The 23,770-nt window shown below is 41.9% G+C and overlaps 1 protein-coding gene across 1 annotated transcript in view; it reads right to left on the reverse strand.

The window, feature by feature from the left end:
• Window positions 1-793: 793 nt before the first annotated feature.
• Window positions 794-23,770, reverse strand: part of LOC126202743 (ubiquitin-protein ligase E3B) — a 312,843-nt gene continuing 289,866 nt past the window's right edge. Inside the window, exons 16-17 of the mRNA XM_049936890.1 lie at window positions 22,193-22,304; window positions 794-1,408 (exon numbers count right to left, since the gene is read on the reverse strand). Of these exons, the coding sequence (XP_049792847.1) occupies window positions 1,236-1,408; window positions 22,193-22,304 (285 nt within the window). The 3' untranslated portion in view covers window positions 794-1,235. The remainder of the gene's footprint in view (window positions 1,409-22,192; window positions 22,305-23,770) is intronic.

Consider the following 23,770-nt stretch of genomic DNA (forward strand, 5'->3'; position numbering starts at 1 on the left):
CCTATCCCTGACACTCAATCTGTACACTGAGCAAGCAGTAAGGGGGAAACCAAAGAAACATTCGGAGAAGGCATTAAATTTCAGGGAGAAGAAATAACAACTTTGAGGTTTGCTGTTGACATTGTAATTCTGTCAGGGAAAACAAAGGACTAGGAAGTGCAGTTGAGTGGGATGGGCAGTGTTTTGAAAGATGATATAAGATGAACATCAACAAAAGCAAACAAAGGGTAATGGAATGCAGTCAAATTAAATCAGGTGATGCTGGGGAATCAGATTAGGAAATAGGACACTAAAAGTAGTAGATGAGTTTTTCTATTTGGGGACTTAAATAACTGATGTGGTCAAAGTGTAGAGCATACAACATGTAGACTGGAAAAGTGTTTCTGAAGAAGAGAAATTTGTTTACAGTGAATACAAATTTAAGTGTTGCAAAATCTTTTATGAAGATATTTGTCCGGAGTGTAGTCTTGTGTGAAAGTCAAATGTGGATGATAAGCAGCTCATACAAGAAGACAATACAAGCTTTAGAAATGGGATGCTACAGAAGAATGCTGACGATCTGATCGGTAGTACACGTAACTAATAAGGAGGTACTGAACTGGGAAGAAAAGAAATTTCTGGCACAACTTAACTAAAAAAAGGGATGGTTGATAAGACAAATTCTGAGATATTGAGGGATCTTGGATTTAGGATTGGAGGGAAGTATGAGGAGTAAGAATTTTAGAGAGAGACCAACAAATGAATACAGTGAGGAGGTTCAACAAGACGTACGTTGCAGCAGTTATTCAGAGAGATAAAGGCTTGCACAGGACAGAGTAGAATGGAGAGCTGCATCAAAGTAGTCTTTGGACTGAAGATCCAACAACAACAGTAACAACAATGACAACAACAATGTTATTTAATTAGTTCTACCTTGAGTTAGCATACTGAAACAATATGTAGTAATCCAGCAATTTACAAATGAGCAAATCTTTGGAAGAAAGAAGAGTAACAAATACAACAATAAAAATGCTTGCCACATAACACTGACTGGAAAACTAAAATTATCTTATGAAATGGTAATTCACATTTAAGCTAAATATAAACAAGATATCTACAAACATATTTACAGTGTTAAATTAATTATGTTTTCATCTATTTGATGTTTTCACAAATATTTACATTTTAAATTAAAATAGTAGCCTCTGGAGGAAGTCTCTGTAGTATCTCATGCCTGTAGTCTGATTCAGTCTAATTTAAGACAGTTCAAATCCTGTATTACTAGAAACTGCATATCTCAGTTTCTCTCGCAATGTACTTTTCTTCTGATAGTTTGGTAACTTCAAGAGATTGAAGCATGTAGATGAAGTCGGGAGGCGATTTTGTGGATCCTTCTTCCTTATGGTGAAAAAGCCCCGAATAACACTACCTGTAAAAATATACAAATAAATGTACATACTGTAAACAACATACCCAATTTTGTGGATCCTTTTTCCTTATGGTGTAAAAGCCCTTAATAATACTATCTGTAAAAATAAACAAATAAATGTATGTAATGCAAACAACAGAGCGAAACGTGCATGTCTGATATGTGTCTAATGGTAACATTACAGATATGCATTGAATTTGGTTAATACATGAGACAGATGGATCAGATGACACAGACACATTAAAAGTATAAGATGTTGAAAAACTAACGTTAAGTAAGAAAGTGGCATATCATCAGTGGTTTGTTACAGTGAGAGCAAAATCGTGAAGTGTCGCCGATAAGCAGAAAATTTTAGTCCAGTTAAATTCTAGTCTAGTTAAAATTAGCTCCTCACTATTAGACAGATGAGTTGCCAAAGCTACAGGGAGGGGTTTAATCTCCCCGAGCTTGTACCAATGGAGGGATGACAAGTGTTTGTGCCATAGTGATATATGTAGTAACGCTGATATCGTCTGTGTGCACAGAATATCTAAAGGGCTCAGGTAGTAGGGTGGCCGTCAGCAGCCTCATTCCCACACATGCCGCGATGTCCAGGAACCTGTACAAAAGACACAGAGGCACATGCATCGCAGAGCATACGAAGATATTCCTGGAGACGCTGTAGTGAAGGTGGTATGTGTAAATTGCACAGAGACTCTGGAGAGTCAATGCACGATAAAGGGCAAACAGCTCTGTGATAGAAATCGAGCATCGGTCTAACAGTCGACATCTAAAAACCTTTTTGCTGACAACGAGGGTGCACCCTGCACTGTGGTCATTCCTAGCGCCACTGGTGTAAATGTGTTCTTTCCCTAAACTGTGTATGCAGCTCCAGAAAAGTAAAGCTAGTTACTGAAACCAGAGCAATGTTCTTTGAAAGTAAAGTAAGTTCAAGAAGGGCACAGAACTCTGCCAGCGTGGAATGCTGCACTTAATGTAGGATGAAACAATATAAAAGTGAACTCTGGAAGTGGCAACTCAGCGACTCCCACTAAAGGCTTATAACTGGGCTGGTGGGGAATGCATCAGTAGTCAAAGAGAAATCAAGTGGTGCATCACATTAAGGCAATGTAAGATGGACAGCTGTACATCTGTAGCCCAAATTTGATGGGACTAAGGTACGATACAAACAAACAGTGATAGTACAGCCCACATCCCCTGAGGTGTCACAAAATTCAGATAATACTCGCACTAGTTGCTAAATATGATATTAGGCAGAACCAACATAATATTTGATCAATTAGTATGTAGGGATGGTAGGAGAAATTCCTCTCACTGTCAGAAACTCGTGTAAATGTTTTTTTTTTTTCCTTTCAGTGGAAAAGTGAAAGGCTTTATTTATGCTTCACAAGTAGAGATGCTTGAAATGCTGTCAGAGTTGCCGTACGAGTAAAGCGGCCTGCTGAGAGCTGCTACAGACCAATAAACTGTTGACAAAGAAAGAGCATGCGAGACTCAGTGGGAGGCAGCCAATAATGGGTGCGACCACTATAGCAAATGAGGTTTTGCTCAGCACTGAATCCGGAGATATAGTCAACTGCAGAGTGATGCCTACAAAAGCCACTATATCAGGAAAAGAAATAAAATTGATCGTATGACATTGTTGGCCGGGAGGTCCCGTCCGGGCTCGGCCGCCTTGTTGCAAGTCTTATTTCATGTGACGGCACTCTGGGTGACTTGTGTGTCTATGATGATGAGAGGATGATGGGGACAACTCAACACCCAGTCCACAGGTGGAGAAAATCTCCAACCCGGCTGGGAATCGAAACCGGGCCTGCTGCACGGGAGGCAAGCACATTACCACTCAGCTAAGCAGGTGGACACTCTATCAGGAATTTCCGTGGCTCGAGCCACCGTATCCTCTGCCCAATGATCACTTGTTTCATCACCTTGCACACACTACTGGTGACAGATATGGGGTGATATGGGGTGGTAGATGGAGGGAAGGTGTCTGCCTTTATAAGGCTTAGGTATATGTATCACAGTAGCTTTACACCAGCTGTAGAAAATGTGCCATCCTTCCAGATACAATTGTACATACAGAGAAGAAAGCACTCGCATTTGGGAGTTAGCTGTTGCGACTTCCGAAGGTGAATGTCGTCAGGTCTCTGAGTGGAGGAACGTGACGATATAAGAACGTGCTCTCATTCCTTTGTGGTAAAAACATTATTGTGGCATTTATGATTATGAGAAGTATCTGCCACTTGCTTCTGAAGTAGGAAGGGTGACAATAGTAGGGCAGAGCTCGAGGTCTCTGCAAAGTGCTGAGATGGGCTGAGGTGTGGGAGACATCACAGCATCCACTACAGTACTGTTTGCAAAGGTGAGATCGGGTAGTGGAAGAAGACCTTTTCCCCAGCACAGTGACAATGTTTATCCCAAGGAACAGTAGATGGAGTAAAATAGTCGGGAGAGCTCCATAAGTCTCTTTTGCTATCTATAACTATTCAACAACTCTTTGCACTCATCTGTTTAAACTAGACACAGTTCTCCAACACGGGGTGGTGCTCGAAGACACGGACAACACATCTCGTGAACCTAACTTTTCCCTGTACGACAGGGAACTGGGGTTCAGCGGCAAAGAGGGTGACGTACATAAGGTACTCTACCTGGTCATCACCGTTGTGAAACTGTTTGTGTAAGGGTGCCAGTGATTTTAGATGGGTGCCAAGCCATCTTAACACGGATCGTACACAGTTCAGCACGCAACTTACGCACAAGAAATGGTTGCTCGAGTGTGTGTATGAAATGTTGGGCCACTCTAGATGCTCAGTGAGCTTTGTGCTGTAGAAGGAGAGATCCAGGTGCAAAAATTAATGTCCAGAATTTGAAGGAAACACTGGTTCATCTGTGTTGAGGGAAAAAATATGAAGCTGGTCCAAACTGTTTGACAGGAATGTACCTTTTACACAGGCTCTGGGAGGGCCCAAATGGGATGGTGGCCACTGTACTCAACAAGTGGCAAGAAAGGTGCTGGGACTTGAGCAACCAGCTGTATTATTTCTGTCACAATAAGAGTGAGTGACGGAGGTACGAAGATACAGAAAAGAGAAAACGTAACTCCAGGAAGCGTAATACAGACAGCAACAGCTTACAACAGGGCGTTCAACAGAATGATCGAGCTACGGTCACCGACTCAGATGAGTGTTATTACACCCCCGTGAGCTGCTCTTCTTGCCTCAGGAGGAAGGCTGTAAACGTTCCTGGGTTAAATGTGAAAGGTCAAAGTGGTCTCGAGTCAGTATTTACATTTCTAACAGTTGTAAACTGTTTAGCAGCAGCTGCAATTCTGCCCTACATGATCTCATACCTCGTACATTCTATTGAAGAAGAGCCATTTCACAACAAGAGGTCCTCACCATGTGGTCTAGTGGTTAACGTTTCTGGCTCCTAGATTGTGGGTCCGGGGTTCAATTTCCAGCTGCGTCGAATTTTGGCCTCTCAGGGACTGGGTACTGTGTCATTCTCATCATCGTTTCACCGTCATCAGTGAGCAAGTTACCAAAGCGGTGTCAAATAAATAAAGACTCGGATCAGACAGCTGAGCTATACCAGACAGGTTCTCCCGGTCAATAATGCTACATAATTGTTTCACTTATTTATTTCAAGGGTAAGAGATGGCAACTGGGTAGGTTTCCATTTTACTCGAGATTTATTACTGCAATGGTGCATAAGGAGTACACAAAATGATTACATTTACAGATCAATAGTACAAGCGGTTCTGAGGTACCAGGTGCTGAAACACCCATATTAGTATGTGATGGAGCCTTCACGGGTGGCAATGCAGGCCCTGACTCCGGCATATAGTTGATCGTACAGATAGTGAATACTGTACTGAGATACGTTATACCCCGCCTGCTCGACCTGTTCAGTAAGAAGTAAGAGTTGTCGATTGACGAGTCACACCGATCACTCCCCATCCCGTCGTATCCCACAGGAGCTCGAGGGGAGAAAAGTCTGGAGCTCGTGCTGGCTAGGGAAGTTGCTGCACATCTTGTACTGCATGTTGAGTTTCAGGGTTAATGTGTGGGTGAGTATTACCCTGACGGAACAATATATCACCTTCCTGTTGCAATAATGGCAAAAACAATGGGTCTAACAACAATCTGCACATACCGAGCACGGTTTGCTGTTCCCTCCAGAAATGCCAAAGGTGAACGAGAGTTGTAGCTTACTGCAGTCTTATATTTGTCTCGGACGAATGCACTGTACGAGACGGCACTCAGCAGGTCTATACCGTACGCACAAACGAACGTCACTTGCCGCAGGCTGAATCTATTCTCACTGCCGAAGACCACAGTGCGTCATTCCGTCTCGCGAGTGATCTCCCGACGGCCCCAGTCGCTCTGTGCACACTGGTGTCGTGGCACGGGTGGAAGAAGCGCCAGAGGTGTGGACACCAATAGTCCCACTGCTAACAGCCAGTTCGCAACGGTTTGTATTGCCAAATCTGGGCTCACAAGTCCTATTATCTGTCCCGGGGTTGCCGTACGATCTTCTACCGTCGCCCTTACAATACGACAAACCTCGCAGGAGTCCGTACCGTGTGGACGCCAGAGCTGAGAATGCTCACGTGACCACAGATACCGGCACCGTTGCACACCTGACGCAGCGCAGCACGTACAACTTGTGTGGCAATGCTCCAAAAGGACCACCCCACCACTCAGACCCGTTTCAAACTCACCCAGTCGGCTGTAGGAAGCACGAGTGCATCACCGTGACACGGTCGCCTCACCACTCAGACCCGTTTCAAACTCACCCAGTCGGCTGTAGGAAGCACGAGTGCATCACCGTGACACGGTCGCCTGCTCGCTTCACATGTCTGCATCGTACTGAGCCTTCTGGCTGTGAGCATTCCCTATTAAAGGGTAGACACAGATAGTGCTCTGGTAGCTATGCCACTGAGCTATCTGTTGGTGGACAATACTGAAACCATTATCAGTACACCTACTATCTCCTAGGTGACACGTACTGTCATCGGGTCAAAACTGCAATCGTCTTTCCCGGTGTACTGTTTCTTTTCCTTTTTTCCAGCAGTGTGTGCTTTGCAGGTACAGCAGTGATACACGATGATGTTACTTTAGTACTTGTGGTTTTACAGTTAATGTGCTAAACTGAACGTTACAGGCACGGGTGGCCGTATTGATTTTTGGTGGTGGTGTAGCTACAATATTGCTGAAACAGTCAGATGTCGGTAAGAAGGGCTTGTGGATGGCAATTTTTTCTGAGTAGCTCCAAGTATTTTCCAATTTCCAGATCTGCCGTACAGCTCACTCATCGAGGTAAGCGGAGTACTTGCGGGACGAAGCCACGTGGTCTCCTGTGCAGTTAATGCAGTGGGGTGAAGGAGATATGCAGTCTCCTCGATGTGTACCTCTGCCACAACTTACACATTTGGCTGCATTTTTTAGAGGACACGCAAGTGTAACTGAATCGCCGACACCGGCAGCAGCACTTCAGTTTCAGCTTATAGGGTCTTATACTGTCGACCCGTTTCTCTGCCTCGAGCCTCGAAGGGAGCTCCACTCGATCAAATATACAGGAGATGGCACAGATAGGTATCAATTTGTTGTTTGTCCTGTTATACTGATGTACTGCAACTATTTCCTGATCAGAGAGGTAACCTCGAATTTCTGCCTCGGGCAGACCGTCAAGCAGATCAGTGGTAACAACACTGTGGGAGTAAGTCAGTGAGCTACGGGATTCCATATGTACGGGATATTAGTGAAAAAGTCAGCTTTCATCATATTTTCGGCCCCGTGTCGATTAGAAGGGCTACGTTACACAGGTGAGAACGTGGCTTCATTTGGCCTGCAATTGACTCCACAGTTCAATGATAAAGGGATTTATACTAACACTAAAAGGATCATAGTCGTCAATCTGACTGGTGAGCATTGTTTAATGTTTAATAAACAGTGTACGTTTTAATTTATGGGCTGCATTTTTCATGACTTTTTAATGTACTCTCGGTGTTTATAATTTCTGTAAAAGACAAACATCTGTCACAAAAACTGAACAAATTATAAACATTTTTATCTTAAAGGACCGCAGCTGGTCATTCTGACAGATGAGGAATTTTTTGCATTTCATGTGTCTAAAGGCTCAGCAATGGATTTTTTCTTCCAATGAGGTTATTTTATTTCATTGTTGTGACCTTGTCCCCCCCCCCCCTTTCTTTTTACATTTTACTTTATTTAGTAGAAGAATAGACATACTTTAGTTGCCGTTTTTCATCAATACACACTGTTGTGCTCTGCAGAAGTTTAGTGCTCCTCCTCATTATTGTGGCACACTGGTGTTTTCATAGGGATTAAGAATTACTCAATTACGTGAAGTGTTCACCAGAAGAAGATTCTGAAGGAGAAGATATTTTTAATGTGATGATTTGCACGATACAGATTATAAAGATAACACAAAATATCAGCCCCAAGAAACAGAACGAGGCCAATCGTCAGAGTCGGAAGATGAAAGTTCAGTTCCTGTACAACAACATACAAATAAGCCAGTGCTTACACATTTGATTCCAGTGGCACAAAAAATTCCTACTTGCAGCTGAGGAAGAAAACAGAAAAAATCATATCCATCTCAGCATCCGGAAGCCCGAAGTGCAGAGACTGCGCCAACAGAACAGTGTGAACTCAAATTGGGTGAAAGCACACACCTGGAAGATTAAAGCATTACAACATGTTGGTAGAAACTCCTGGGTAAGTGTGTAATGCTAAGAAACTTACAGTTGCAGGCAGTTATATGAGTGTATGGAGAGTGTTGACAGAAAATAATACTCCACACAACATAAAAAACTTTACAGATATTAGAGCCCGAGAACTTCCACCGGATATCACACGGGTACTCGATATTGCCCAATCAAAAACTGGTATAGCTAATGCATGCACTTTGAGTGTACAGAGGAAATAATTTCCCCCTGAAACTTCTCCGGTCTCAAGTGTGGGGGGCGGCATTTTTTGCTCATACTGTGGGAAGAAATAAGTTCATAGAAGTGTGATTTTGTAGTTCTATGACAAGCACACTTGTGCCAAGAGACCCAAGGCTAATGGCTTCACAGCAGCTACAACAGTCTGGAATTCATTCCAGCTCTATCCGTGGAAAGCTCTGTACACTACACGTGTAATAAATCAGACGATTTTGGTTTGAGGTTCTGACACGCATTAGACACCGGTAGTAAATATACGATGAATGAAGTTCCGTACTTGACCAACTAACATACCTGTTGCAGAGCATGTTCTCACGCATCTCGTGCAGCCTTACACTTCAAAAGGAAGATCTGTAACATGTGACTGTTTCTTCATAGCCAAACATCTTGCAGAGCAGCTAAAGGGGGAGAACATAACCACGGTGAGTGCACTGAAGAAAAATCGAAGAGAAGTTCCTCATCGGCGAAGTCTGCTGCCAGATCTTTGTACGAAACTATTTTATACAAATCCGGTGACAATTACTTCATACCAGGGGAAGACCGTGAAAAATGGTCTTCTATTGAGCACAACGCAACTGTCAGCTGCAGTGGACGAGCAAACACAGAAGAAACTCCCTAAAACTGTGAGCTTGTACAATTCCACTAAATTTGGAATTGATATTCGGGACAAGATGTCTCGTCTGTACATTCTCAAGTTTGGCTGCCACAGATGGCCTACGCACTCGTTTTCCGACATCCTAGACCTCGCTGGGATCGACACCTGTATCCTTTACAGAGAGACAACAGGAGAAAAAGTTAGCCAGCGGGTATTTCTTTTCAAATTAGCAGAACAACTTTCCTTTGTGTATGTACAATTAAGGAAATAACCTGTTCATTACATTCATTCGTGTTCAGAACATTCATTACGACCACTGAAATACGTAAGGTAGCAGTACACGAGACCTGCCAGATACAAGGATGCAAAAGTTCAAACAAAACTAAAAATGTATGTGAGCAGTGCAAGAAATTCATATGTGGTCCATGTGCTGGAAGTGTTCGCCATGTGTGTGCAAAGTGTTTTGACAAAGAAGGTGGCTCTGATTGAAAAGATGTCATAGAGAGAAAAAATGTTGCTTTCTCATTACTGCTACAGCAATGTGTGTCAATTTTTCTTTATTTTCCATAGTAAATATACATTTATGACCTGTTTGAGGGTTTGAATGAATACAAGTCATAAAGATAAAAAATGTTGTATAATTATATGTTTATTTGCATTTGTAAGTTTAGTATAAACTGATTTTGCATTTACAATTTATTCTTTGCTTCGATCTTTTTTATTTAATTAAATACAATTTCTATAGAAACTTTGAAGCGTAACACATTTTTACAATAAGCATAATGCACTATTGACCTGTAAAGACACCGTACTGAAGTCACTTAAGAAGTAAAACTGAAAACAGAGAAGGAAAACTTCACAGGTAAAAATGACCAGTAGTGGCCCTTCTATGTAGTTCGCTAATGCCGGTCCTCTTAGTGCTAAGAAAACTCTCACTTTTTTCCATATGTGACACTATTAAGTAGTGGGGTGCACATGGAATATTCATTATTTTCTCAGTTACTTTCCATTTCTGTTTGTTAGGCAAGGCTTTCGGTAGATTGGTCCTGTACTCAATGCGATTTGATTTCTCACAACTGCAAGAGTCTACGATGATTTACACTTTTGCTCTTGGGTTTCCCACACAGGGCTACTGACCCACCTCAGGTGATTGTTCATACCTCAGGACACACCTCCTGAACTCCAGACAGAGGGGTCAACTGGCCACTGGACCTGGCCTTTTAGCAGAGGGTACACACAACCCCTACCTGTCGAACTAGGGACAGGGAATTACGAATTACCCAGTCACCCTTTACCCTGTCACACATGTGAGCTGACTTTTGGTAGGGGAAGATAGGTGAAAAAAGAGAGGCTTCAAATGATACGGGGAGGTGAAATGCACAGAATAGTATAAGGAAAGACTTGCAGTACAGAAAGATAGTAGTACTACAGGTAGTGGGGCCCTGCGCTCACCAAAGACACACTTTATGACCCTGTGAGGGAAATATCATGGAATGAGAATACTGAAGTCTCCAGAGACAACGATCCTGCCACTATGGTTCAAATCCTAGTTTGGTACAAATTTTCAACTTTCCCCATTGATTTAAATCACAGCCAATCTCTGTAATTCCTTTGTGGTTTAAGTCACAGTGGCTACTCAATTAATGTCTGAAAGAATGCACCCCACATCTATAATTATGATGAGGACAACCAACCGACTACTTCAGTGCAGATGCACACCACGTTTGAACTCTTACAACAATCGGCAAAATGCCGCAAGTAATGAGGATAGTGGGCAACGGGCACTACGTCAGTACTGTGTGGACGAGCTGAGAATTTGGGTTTGACGGGAGGTGTGCTAGGGTAGTCCACAGAGTTGCGATGACTGCGCAGTGGTCAGCACATCTGCCTAGTACGCGGAAGACCCGGTTTCGAATCCCTGTCCTCGTGAATTTTTAATTTTTCCTACTGTTTTAAATCGATACCCTTTGGCAGCTAACATCATTAATTCCTTTGCGTCTTGATTCATAGTGGCTCAAGGATCAAAACTGTCTGAAAGAACATAAATCACATATAGAAAATATATCTCGAGGATATTACACCACGAACAGGAGGCTCAGTGTTCAAAATTGTATCAAAATAAATACTGTACACTCCAAGTTGTGGTAAAATGTGGTTATGCTGCAATGATACAGGAAACAAACATCTGGTTCTACCACGGTGATGTTGGTCCAGCAAAACTGAATATAACTCTATTGGAGAAAATAGCACATACACAATTCTCTCATCAACAGTCACTTAATAAATACTAATTGGACTTGCAACACCAGTCCACTCTACTGCCAGATCCCACAAGCAAAGTAAACAACGAATCTGACGTCAAATGCAGTCGTAGAGAGAAGCCGAGTCACCGTCCTTACCGTATTTACTCGAATCTAAGCCGCACCTGAAAAATGAGACTCGAAATCAAGGAAAAAAAAATTTCCCGAATCTAAGCCGCACCTGAAATTTGAGACTCGAAATTCAAGGGAGAGAAAAGTTTTAGGCCGTACCTCCAAATCGAAACTAAGTTGGTCCATTGTAATATGAGACACAATTTTGGTCGAATGAATGACGATACAGCTACAGTAGTTTGGTTCGAGTCGTAAGCTTAGCAGTTAAGCTTTACCAGGTAGCCATTGCTACGCATCACGCGCTCTGTCCGTATTTATACGGGTACCCTTCCTTTTTCACGTGCTTCGTCTGGTTTGAATCGATTGCTTATTTTTCTTTGATCTGATAAGTGCTGTTCACTTTGTTATAGGTGTTTACGACACTCTAAGCTGAAAATGTATTACTATACCGTGTCATGCATTGTTTCTCGCATTCTGATAGTGCGTGTTTACAGCCTGTCGCCGCTCGCGGCATGGCTTGCTTTTGTGCGCACTACCGGTGCTTACAATTAAAGAAAAAAAGAGAGCAATCGTCTCATTAGCGAAACAATGGCAAGAGACTGCTATTTGTTGTTACTTACACTGCTGCTTTCTTTGATAATGATCAACAAGAACCAAATAATAGACTGCGTGTGATAGAAGATGTTCTGAACGAGAGTTTAGCTAAAATTTTTCGCCGTTTGAAAATGTTTGCAGACACCTCTTTTGTACATTACATTCTGCACAGAAGTAAGAGTCATCTTAGATTTAAAAATCTGGTCAATTGCCGTGCTTCATTTCTGACAGTATCACTATTAGGCATAAGAATAATATGAATATAAACATGACATGATATGTATATTCTTCCGTGTTTGCTGTTCTCACACACTAGTTTCGTACTTTATTAGGCAGACAGGATTTAAATGAGATAGCAGCAAACACGAAAGAATACATGACAAAATGTTTATATTCGTATTATTCTCATGGTGAAGAGGATATACTGCATGTGATTCACAATTCATAAAAGTTCCTATTAGCAACCATCTCTTCTCACAGGTAGGCAAAAATTCAGAACGTAGAGTTGGCCATATTGACAAACATCCCTAACAGTCTTGCCAGTTGGATTTTCATAGTACATTGAAATGCTGCTACATTCGAAGATGAACAATATGGAATTTGTATTTACTTCGTTGGATAATGTATGAAAATGCAGTGGTCGAAACTCAGCGCGGAGAAAAAAAAAGCAGGTCTTCCATGTTGTCTTTTTTTTTTTTTTTATTTACTGACTCACAGGTTTTGGCGCCAGTATTTATCTTTGTGCCTGCAAAGCATGCCTGTGTAGCGCTACAAATATTCGACGGCAGAAGTTAGTTGTGGCGGCACCTACCAACATTTTTCAGAAATTCCGCTTACTTTGCACTCGATTCTAAGCCGCAGGCGGTTTTTTAGATTACAAAAAGAGGAAAAAAAGTGCGGCTTAGATTCGAGTAAATACGGTATTTGTCTGTGGGCACAGTCGTGTTCCACATCCGATAGCTGTCGGGCACTGCAACTGTGTGGAGATGTTTATCCTGATACCAGGTAACAACAGCCTGCTTCAACTCCAAGGCTCATACAAAGTTGCCAGAATGACGACGGTAAGGTGGAGACTCGTAGACAGTGCAGGCTCTGGGTATGAGCGAGCAGAATTGTGTAAGCCAACTACTGTCGATCACCACTGGTCCACAGATACCAAGGAACATTACAAGTGCTCCTTCTGCTGAGCACACAGAAACAGATATTTCCACGTGGTTCTCAAATGTGTGCACTATATGTTTGGCCTTCCCATTACTCTGAGGGTGGAATGAGATCAAAGTATAGGTCTTACACGTAAAGCTAATGTATCAGTGAAACTCTGGAACAGATTTCTGAAATAAACTGGAATTGCTTATGGAACACAATTATTTACTGCTGAGCACCAAAAATTGCTTCAGAGAACAAAAAGGAACATTTGATAATCATGCATTATTGACAGCTAACATCTTGTCTGTGTTTTTCTGGGACAGCTGTTTATTGCTGCACCTACATCTATACACCACAATCTACCTTTTTGTGTGTGGTGGAGGATACTTTGCATACCAGTGCCACTTCCCCCTTTTCCTGTTGCCGTTGTGGATGGTTTGTGGGAAGAACAATTAGTGGTAAGCCACCATTTGGGCCCAAATATCTATAATTTCATCTTTATGGTCTTTTTGTGAGATATACATACTGGTTGACTCTTCTAGGAAAGTATGCTTTCAGAACTTTAGCAGTAGACCCCACATGTTGTAGAACACCTCTCTTTCAATATCTGCCAGGGAGTCGGCTGACCATCTCCTCGATGCTATTGTGCTTGCTAAACAAATCTGTAATGAAAGATGCTGCTCGTCTTTGGATCTTCTCTATTTCCATTATCAGTCCTGTCCAGTTCGCATCTCAGAATAATGAGTGATATTTGAGTATTAGTAGAACAAATGTTTTATAAGTTACTTTATTTGTTGACGGACTACATGTCCGGAGCATTATTTCATTGAATCTCAGTCTTGCCTTATCTGCAATTAATTTTATGTGCTCATTACACTTCAAACCACTCCATACACATACTTCAGTGAGATAATTTATGGAAGTAACTGTTTCCAGTGATTGTTCTACCACCGTGTGATCATAAAGTAAAGGATCTTTCTGTCTAAGTACTCATAACACGTCTATTTGTTTGTGTCGAGGGTTAATTGCCACTCCCTGCACCGAGTGTCAATCGTCTGCAGGTCATCCTGCATTTAGTTACAATTTTACAACTTTGCTACTTCTCCATATACGATAGCCAGCGAAAAGCCTCGTGCAACTTTCGATGTTATCTGCTACGTCATTTATATTGTGAAAAGTAACAGTCCTGTAACACTCCCCTGGGGCACCTCCCATGTTACTTTCACTTCTGAAGACTTTCCTCCATTCAGAATGACATACAATACTAACATATAAGATTAGTATTTTAGAATTCCAGATAACTTCATCACAGGTATACTGTGGCATGTCATACCTGTGGTATTTTTATTAGGTTTGTAATTGGCTGTCGATGTGATGAACATGCCACAAATTACTACACTGGGAAATCCTATGCTATTGTACATCTGTTGGACTTATGTTCAGTTGAAGAATGAGATGTGGACCAAATGAATATCACAATGCTTCCCTTTGGGGACAGTCTTCAGCCCAATATTGTATACCTATAAACAGGGTGTTTATAAATGAATATCGGGGTTTTAATGCTTTATAATATTTATTATATTAAACTTACAGTTATAAATGATATGTCAAATGAAAGAACAACTCAAACAGTTTTACCAAGAACCTTATAAATGTCCAATTTGAGCACCATTTGTCACATGGCACACATCAAGTCTATAGCCAAGTTCTTCCCAAACGTTGATAAGAGTGTCTTCAGTGATTGTAACAACAGCTGCTTCAATCCGGTTTCTTAATTCAGGGAGATCTGCTGGTAGCGGAGGCACGTACACACGATCCTTGATGAAGCCCCAAAGGAAAAAATCGCATGGCGTTAGGTCGGGTGAATGTGGAGGCCATTCAAAGCAAGCCCTGTCATTAGGCTTGGGAAGAACTCAGCCATAGACTTTATGTGTGCTGTGTGACACATGGTGCTCACACTGAACATTTATAAGGTTCTTTGTAAAACTGTCTGAGTTGCTCTTTCATTTGACATATCATTTATAACTGTAAGTTTAATGTAATAAATATTATGGAGCGTTAAAACCCCAATACTCATTTATAAACATCCTGTATTGTCATACAGTGAGATGACATATGTTTCTACTCAATGCCCACATACTCTAGGATACTTGCAATATTGCTTGGGGGTCATCTAATACAAAATAGTCTAGCAGCATCACCTCGCAACTCCCAAGAAGTAGCGTTCACTTGCAAACGTACATATCTTCTTGCCCTATGGATGACTTTGTTAGACCATACAATGTCACCATGACCTTATATCAAATATATGACTAAAACCTGAAGTGGGACACTCATATTTGACAGCTTCTTCCAGAAAACATTCTCTGTGTGTAGGCTCATACTCAGTGGGGAACACACCCAGCTGCAATGCTCATCCTGTGCCGATCTCTGGTGCCGACTCAGAATTTTACCACTGTGACATCAAGTTTACACTCACCAGATTAGACAAAATACAGCAACATTCTGTTAGAATTTGTATCGAAAGCACTGCAAATGCCTTTCAATACTCAGCACCAGTTCCTAGCAGTCAAATTTTTCTCGAAGAGAATGCAAACCCCAGAGTCCTACATTGCTTAAAAATTAAATTGACAGCAAGCACTTCTTCAGACCGATCATAATCCTCTCTCAAAATAAAAATGTGTTGCTAAATATTAGCCACTCAGCAACAGGAATACTTCCTTGCAACTCAGTTCACCAGACAAACTGGTACTTCAAAATCCTTTCGTTCCCCACTATGTACTCTGTGCGACATCCACGTACTGAGTAAATGTGGAATGTCAAACACTAATGACACGTGCAAATGCAGGGGCCAGATCCAATTAAAATCTTCACTGAAGGCTTGAAAATAACTGATCACTTTTGTGCATAGTTTTTGTAGGCCTGACCTCCAAGCAGAATGGTTATACTCCCTCCCTACCACCCTCAGAAGACACTAGTGTTTACAGCAGAGGCAGAGACTTTCGTTTAAACTTACCCATTCCTCAGACTGCTTAGGCTAAACAACACTGTGACTGTATACTGTAGTATCACATATCGATACCACCCGACGGGAGAGATAGCAACGGAATTGCAAGTTTCCGTGAGATGTCGACAGGGATCACGTGGGATCCGGTGGACTCGACAGACCGCGCCTGCCGAGTCGTGCCTCTAGTGGCTCGGTACCGCGAGAGTAGCTCTCTGTTGCTGCAATACGGGAGGGTTGGCGGCAGCAACTCAGTTCAATCGTGTTCAGACCCACATCGCTACGTGAAGTTATGCCGACGCTACCTAGTCGCAGCTCCATCACCGTCATTGTTGCTGTCCTAATAGCTGGACTCTATTTTTTACTGTATTAGATGTATTTAGTTTCCATTCATTCGGAGAAATACAAGTTAAGTAAATCTTCTGTTTGTCGTGTTAACTTTTTCACTAGCCATTTCTGCTTCTGTCCATCTTTCCTAGAACAACAGTTGCAGCACTACTCTCTAGCCCACCTCTCCTTAATGTAGTATATGAAGCCGTACATGTCGTGTTGAGCTGTGGTACCCACGTGTAGCAGTCAAGGCTAGTTGGTTTCTCTGTGTTCTGTCATCTTTTTAGTTGCCTTCTTTCAATTAACTGTTTTCTGGGCACCTAGTGTTTGCCTCGTTTGTACTTTTTACGTTCTAGGTTCCAAGTTTGATGCTTTCGTACCTCTTTTCACTTTCTTCTTGCTTATTTGCGTCCTTTTTGATTTTCACTGTTTGTATTTGTTATTTTGTGCACTGCTCATTTACTACAGCTGCCACACTTCCTGTAGTCGATCTGACGCAGTTTTTTCAGTTTCAGAGTCAACACGAGGTGCAACTGCTTGACGTGACGAATCCTTTCGTGACAGTGCAGGTCACTTCACACAAGATGCCGCCTATATAAGTACTGCCATTTCAAGAGTTGGGTGAGGGGAAGGAAGACCAGACAGAGTACCTCGCACAATTCAACACACGTGCAGCAGCACATCGTACATAGAGTACTGACGGACATTCCTATTTCTTGGCCACGGTAGGAGTGACTCTGTACTGCTTGTGTACCAAACTTTTTACCACATCGCCACCTGAGTTGACAGACTACGAATATTTACTACTGTTGCTTACAAAGTGTTATGAGAGCAGGTTTCAAGTGGTTCAAGTGGTTGTGTTGTGTAAGTAACAAACACAGACATACCGTCAGTGGCGGCTGACTTGCAAGGCCTTTCTAAACAGTGTAGATTCAAATGTGATTGAGGCAAGTATTACAGTGATAAAATGATTCATGGTGCCATGAAACACAGTGTAGCTGACCCTACAATTTGGGAACAGATTCTAAAATACCCGGACCTTTCACTGCAACAGGTTCTGCAAGATTCTAGACTATTGGTGTTCCTGTGAAAGTGCAGCAAATAGTTTTGAGGTAGTGCCTGTTTGTTTTGTAGATAGCTGCTGCAAACAGGCCTCGCAGATAGCTCGTGATAAGTGGACTGGCCAGCCACAGTAACAGTGCGTGCGTAAACCAGTGTCGCGTCTTGACTAGTGTGAGGCTGTGCCCTCACTGTAATATAGCACACACACATTGATCTTGCCCCTCACGTGAAGCAATTTTTTGTGGCAAACGGGGATGTGTACAGTCTGTATGCTTACAGAAGCCTAAGGCACCTCTTTCTGCTACTCCTTCATACAAGTTTAAGTCACAAACAGTGTGCAGTGCGTTTCAAAGTCCTCAGTGTCATAAGTGCAAAACCACAGTGTAACAGTCATTCAGTAATGGCTCCCACCTCATTTGCAGAGGCACATGAAGACTAAAACCTTTTTGTGTCACTTACCACTGCTGGACAATCAGTCCATCTGCAACTTCACACTGGTGCTTCAGTAACTTTCTCAACAGTAGCACTTACAAATTGTTTGGCAAACTTAAGTTGTGCACATCGCACCATATGCTGACGGTGCGTACTGGCCGAGACAATTGTGTCTTAGGCACTTGTAGCCTTCTCGCATCTTTCCAGAATGTGGCGTGGACAGTGACATTCTCAGTGCTTTCCTCATAAAACAGTGCTAATATTTTTGGTCTAGACCATCTCGATTTTTTTGGGTTAAGCAATCAGGACAAACATACTTAAGGATACTTCCTTTGATCCTCGGGAGAGTGTTGTAAGTTACGTGCAGGACTTGTTTTCTATGGGTTTAAGCAAAGCTAATAATTTTGTTGCCCACGTCACAATGGTGGACAATGCACAGCCACTTTCACTGAGCTTGTCCCCTTGTTCAGGCTCTTCATGAACAAGTGGCTCATATCTTTTTGGCAGAAACCTTTGCTCGGTCACTGACCACAAAACCCTACAATCTTTGTACAGTCATTCTCAGTCAGCGCCAACTCGCACAGTGCAGAAAATGGAACGGAGGGGGGAGGGGCTCTTCTTTTGACAAATCACCAATACGAGACCGCGCATCGGCCCACTTCTAAGTATGCCAATGAAGATGCTCTTTCTTGCCTCCCTATTCGTCCAGATTCGGCATCTGATGTGCCCTCTGCTTCTTGTTGCTATACTGTTGCACAAGACACAGATGCTTATGGACTGGCCATTAGAAGAACTGCACCTCTGAATGATGTTAGAGCAATGAGAAAAGTTGTGTGGGCCACCTACTTTCATAAGTTGTCCACAGATGACCACCCCGTTCACGGACTTTGCCCTAAAGGAGCAGATTCTTGGTGAGGTTACCAAAAAGCAAAAGAAAGTGGTCAAATATACCATCATAAGCATTCTCTTCCTGAGCCTGTTATGAATGAAACAAAACCAACTTTTAGAAACCTGAGTGATCCTGTTTTGCTTAGTAAATTTCTTCATGGGCACACTCAGAATACAAATGCAAGTTTCAACCATTGCATATGGGAAAGATTACCCTAGAATGTTTTTGTAGGACTAAATACATTAAAAGTTGGTGTAATAGATGGAGTGACAGGAAGACTGGAAGTCCTGAGAAATTTAGGCATCAAATGTGGCTCTAATCTGGAAGATCAATTGCTTGCGTGTGACAGACAATGGGTGCATGAAGCTGAAAGATTCGCTCTTCAAGTTACGAAAGAAGCAAGAAGTGCTAAAACGAATGTCAAGAGTTAGCTTGAAGATAAAGAAATGCTGCTGGACGAAGACTATGCCTCAGGAATGTTCTGAGGCACAGTTAAATTGGATTCATATCTTTATTCGCATTTCCCGCAAGCTGAATTTTACAGTTTATAAAGCATTGCTCTATTTTTTTCTGTAACTTGAAATAGTTCATACTTATGTAGTAGACTAAAGTTTTATTGTAGAATCAACTAAATTATAGAAAAAATAACATTTTTATTAGGAAAAAAATTATAAAATTAAAATGTAAGAGGCAATTTTTTTTATCCTTGTAATATACATAATAGGTGGAATTAAATAGGTCTATTACCTCAACCATCATGTCATGCATATCTGGTAAAAATTTGGACTCCTTCAAATGTATAACATTGGATTAAATGGTACTTCAACTTGAGGAAGCATTTTGGAAAAAGAAAATTGCATCAATTTCTTTGTAATTTTTTTAATAACCCTAATCAGGTTCAAAAATATTCAAAATACCTCTTAACTGTTTAGAAAGTGTGCTGCATTACCCAATATCAACAAAAAATCTCTAAAACATATACATTATAAACAGTGCCTGAAAGAAACTTCCTGGCAAATTAAAACTGTGTGCCCGACCGAGACTCGAACTCGGGACCCGAGTTCGAGTCTCGGTCGGGCACACAGTTTTAATCTGTCAGGAAGTTTCATATCAGCGCACACTCTGCTGCAGAGTGGAAATCTCATTCTAGTGCCTGAAAGAAATAGGTGTTGATTTTTACATAATATTGAGCCAGAAAAGTACCCTGTATCAAGAGATGACCTGAAGTGATTGTAACTGACAACGGACATCAATTTATTGCCACCGAATTTGAATTGTTTTACATCACCTCTAGCGTCAAACACCTCACAATTGCACCGTTCCATTTGCAGTCCAATGGTGAAGCTGAACACTTTGTACAGACAAGCCTCGTGCATCCCACATGTGGGATAAAGCTCTGTTGCTCTTCTGTCTTCCTGCCACTCCAAGCCACGCAATGGACCATTGCCGGCAAAGATGTTACACACACGGAGTTGTTGCATCTCTGCTTCAGTTGCTGCACCACCATGGTATGCAGTACCCACTCTGCCCAGACAGCAAAGTATAAAATTAACAATTTGGTCTTTTACAGATTGTATGGCAGATAGAGACACTGAGAGCGAGGCACCATCATATGAAGTATTGGACATTCTATATTTCTTCTGCAGGGACCAAGAGGTCTGCTGAGATGCACCAGAATCAAATTTGTCCACGTGAATTGAATGATCCTGCCATAGGCTCTGTGCTTCCAGATTCCATGCCCGGATGGATGCAGCAGCCCTCACTGCACCTGTCCCGCGTGGATCCCGCACTGTCGGCACCAGTCCCACGGCCGACAGAAGTCGACACTCTTTCACGGTCGTCGCTGTCTCGACAGCCACTGTCGTCTACAGGCGAGCCACTCTTTCTGGCAGCTGTACCACGTGCTGCCTCACTTCCCCCTGCAGTCGTCAAGACGGCTCTGTCTCAGTTTGCTGCTCTTCCTCTGTACGGAGGTGCACACTATCTGTCCAGTTTTTTGTCCGATGTTCCCAGGCGGGCTCGAGGCACGTGCCAGGGTAGGGGCAGGAGCTCACCACCGGCCTCAGTTTCGGCCACCTGCACGGAGCCCTTCTCCCGTCGTCGTTTGCTCACCTGCACGACGTGATGAGAGGGAGGAGGATGTTCAGCTGGAGGGATGTGGTCTCACATATCAGTACCACCCCATGGGCAACAGTAGCAACAGAACTGTTAGTTTCTATGAGACAGCAATAATGGTTGTGGGGGATCCGGTGAACTCAGTGGATCGTGCCCGCTGAGGCACACCTTTAGTGGCTCGAGACCACGAGAACACTCTGTCACCGCAGCAGTGACTCAGCCCTCTCGTGCTCAGAGCCACATCGCTACACGAAGTTGTGCCGACGCTGCCAAGTCGTGGCTCCGTCACCACCACTGTTGCTGTTGTACAGAGCTGGGCTCTACTTCTTGCTGCCTATTTTGTTTGGAGAAATACAAGTTAGCAAATCTTCTGTTTGTTGCATTACTTTTTCTGTTCCTGTCCCGCTTTCCTATGAAGACAGTTGCTGCATTACTCTGTAGTCCACCTCCCCTTACCGTTGTGTATGAAGTCTTACACAAAATATCTAACTTATTAAGTATACTATTAACTCTCAGCATTTCACCAATATAAAGGGATAATAATAGTCACATTGCAAACATTATGTAGAAAGTGCTTGAGCCACAGCAGTATGGAATTCTGCTGAATTTTTTGTGGATAGCAGTGTGTCGAAGTTTCCCATAAAATGAAGCATTATAACATAAATGGACAGATAATAAAAATCTACTCACCAAGTGGCGGCAGGAGAACACACACACACACACACACACACACACACACACACACACACACACCAAAAGGTTTAACTTTTACAAGCTTTTGGAGTGGGTGACTCCTTTTTCTGGCAGATGATTTGAAGAGGCAGGAATAGAGGTGAAGGAAAAGGACTGGAGAGGTTTAGGAATAGGGGTACAATCATTCCTTCTCATCCTGTCCCGTAAGTCTCCCCTGGGTCAGGGTTCTGGATGACTTTTCTGAACTGTCCATTTTCCTGAACATCTCCAGTCCTCTTCCTTCACCCTTCTTCCTTCCCCTTCAATTATTCTGCCAGAAGGAGCCTCTGGCTCCGAGAGCTTGTAAAAGTCAAACCTTAAAGTTAGTTCAAAAACATGATGCAAGGAATGAAAACAGCGTAGACTAATTCTAGAGTTATACTGTCTTCTTGTTAAAAGACACCGAAATATTTTGTCAAGTCACTACATGCAGGTGATGCAAGCAAATGGATGATCCAGGTTTAAGAGTTACTCAGTCTGTCGACTGATATAATTTTTATTCCACGAAATAAATTAGGTTAAAAAAAACTACTGTTAGCTTACCAATAGTATCGCCAGTGTCCTCATCGTCACCAACCTCGACACAACGTATTGAGAATGGAGGTTCCAAATGAGCAAATCCAAGTAGAGGAGGCTTTGAGCAACTTGTTACAAACTGCAACACAACGAGGTCCTTCATATAGTATAGCTACAATACCAAGAAGTTCAGTGTAACTGTAGGTTATACCTTATGAAACAATGCTGTTGAAAATATGCCTAAAATCGAGGGACTGTTCTGTGAATCAGAGTCCATAATGGCCAAAGTTTGTATCGCATGTGACTTGGCAAAAATGAGGGAAAGGAGGTAAAGTTCAAATACAAAGCATTTATTTGGGAAAGCATATAAAATCTGTAGAACATTTTAAATTAGTTTCATTACAACTACTTTAGGTGTCTAGAATGCAAATCTCTCAAAAAAATCTGTGTTGCTGTCCTGCAGTCCCATTTTTTCCATATCAAAAAGATGTATAATTTTACTACAGGTATGTGTTAGTTAATGAAATATTTCAAATATAATATTTGAATTTTTAGAAAATTCTTACTAGGCTTTGGTAGAGCACACGGAGATAAGTATTTTCCCGAAAATCTGCTCATAAAAATAAGTTGTAGCACAAAAGCCACGGAGTATATTGTTATGGGTTAATCAAAACAACCCTGTGACCTAATACTCAGAAGAAATGTTTACAGCTCCTCTATTTTATGTTTCACTGAATGCGTAACAGCTCTGTATTTTATGAACCTGCCAATGTCAATCTCCCAATGGGTGCTGGGGACAATGCCACAGTCAGTCAACAGTGAGCTATAGCCATATGTAAGGAGCTAGTTGCTCATTAGAAATTGTCATTATTTAAACAATGGAAAATCACGGACGAGATAACAACAATATAAAACGGGTAGATCGTTACTCGTCAGAAAGAGGAGGCAATGAGTGGCAAAAAGGCATGTAGAAAAAAAGACTGCTAGATATTATTCAGTACAGGCGTAAGTCCTTCGTATGTTTTGTTTTGTCTATGCGTGACGAATGGCTTGGTCCGATGGCTAAAAGTATTTATGTGCTTGTTTGGCACTCAATGCCTCCTCTTTGTGTTAAGTGGCAATCTATCCTTTTCATACTGTTGTCATTTCACTCATTTATTTAAATTTGACTTGTTGAAGGTTTTGCATATTGCTGAACTACAGTATTTTATGCTGAAGGAGATCATCATAAAAGTGTTCAAATTCAATAAAACTGCATTACTGAAATTTAATTTCAACAGTGTCATTTTAATTATTTAAATTGTTAAAGGACCTATCAGTTCTACTGGACAAGGGTGAAAACAATGACTTGGGGAAATAAATTTAGTAATGATTCAGTGTACATTCTTTAAAAAAAAAATCTGTGAATAAAATATTTGTAAAATACATCAAGTGTAGGTCTAAAACAAGCAATGGAAAGTCCAGGATGGAATAACAACAATATTATGAAAAGGACTGGTTGCTGTGTGGCACAAAGAGGACAAAGAGGAGACTGTGTGTGTGTGTGTGTGTGTGTGTGTGAGAGAGAGAGAGAGAGAGAGAGAGAGAGAAAATATGTAGTGTATC

This window comes from Schistocerca nitens, chromosome 1 (genome assembly GCF_023898315.1).
Source record: "Schistocerca nitens isolate TAMUIC-IGC-003100 chromosome 1, iqSchNite1.1, whole genome shotgun sequence".
NCBI lineage: Eukaryota > Metazoa > Arthropoda > Insecta > Orthoptera > Acrididae > Schistocerca > Schistocerca nitens.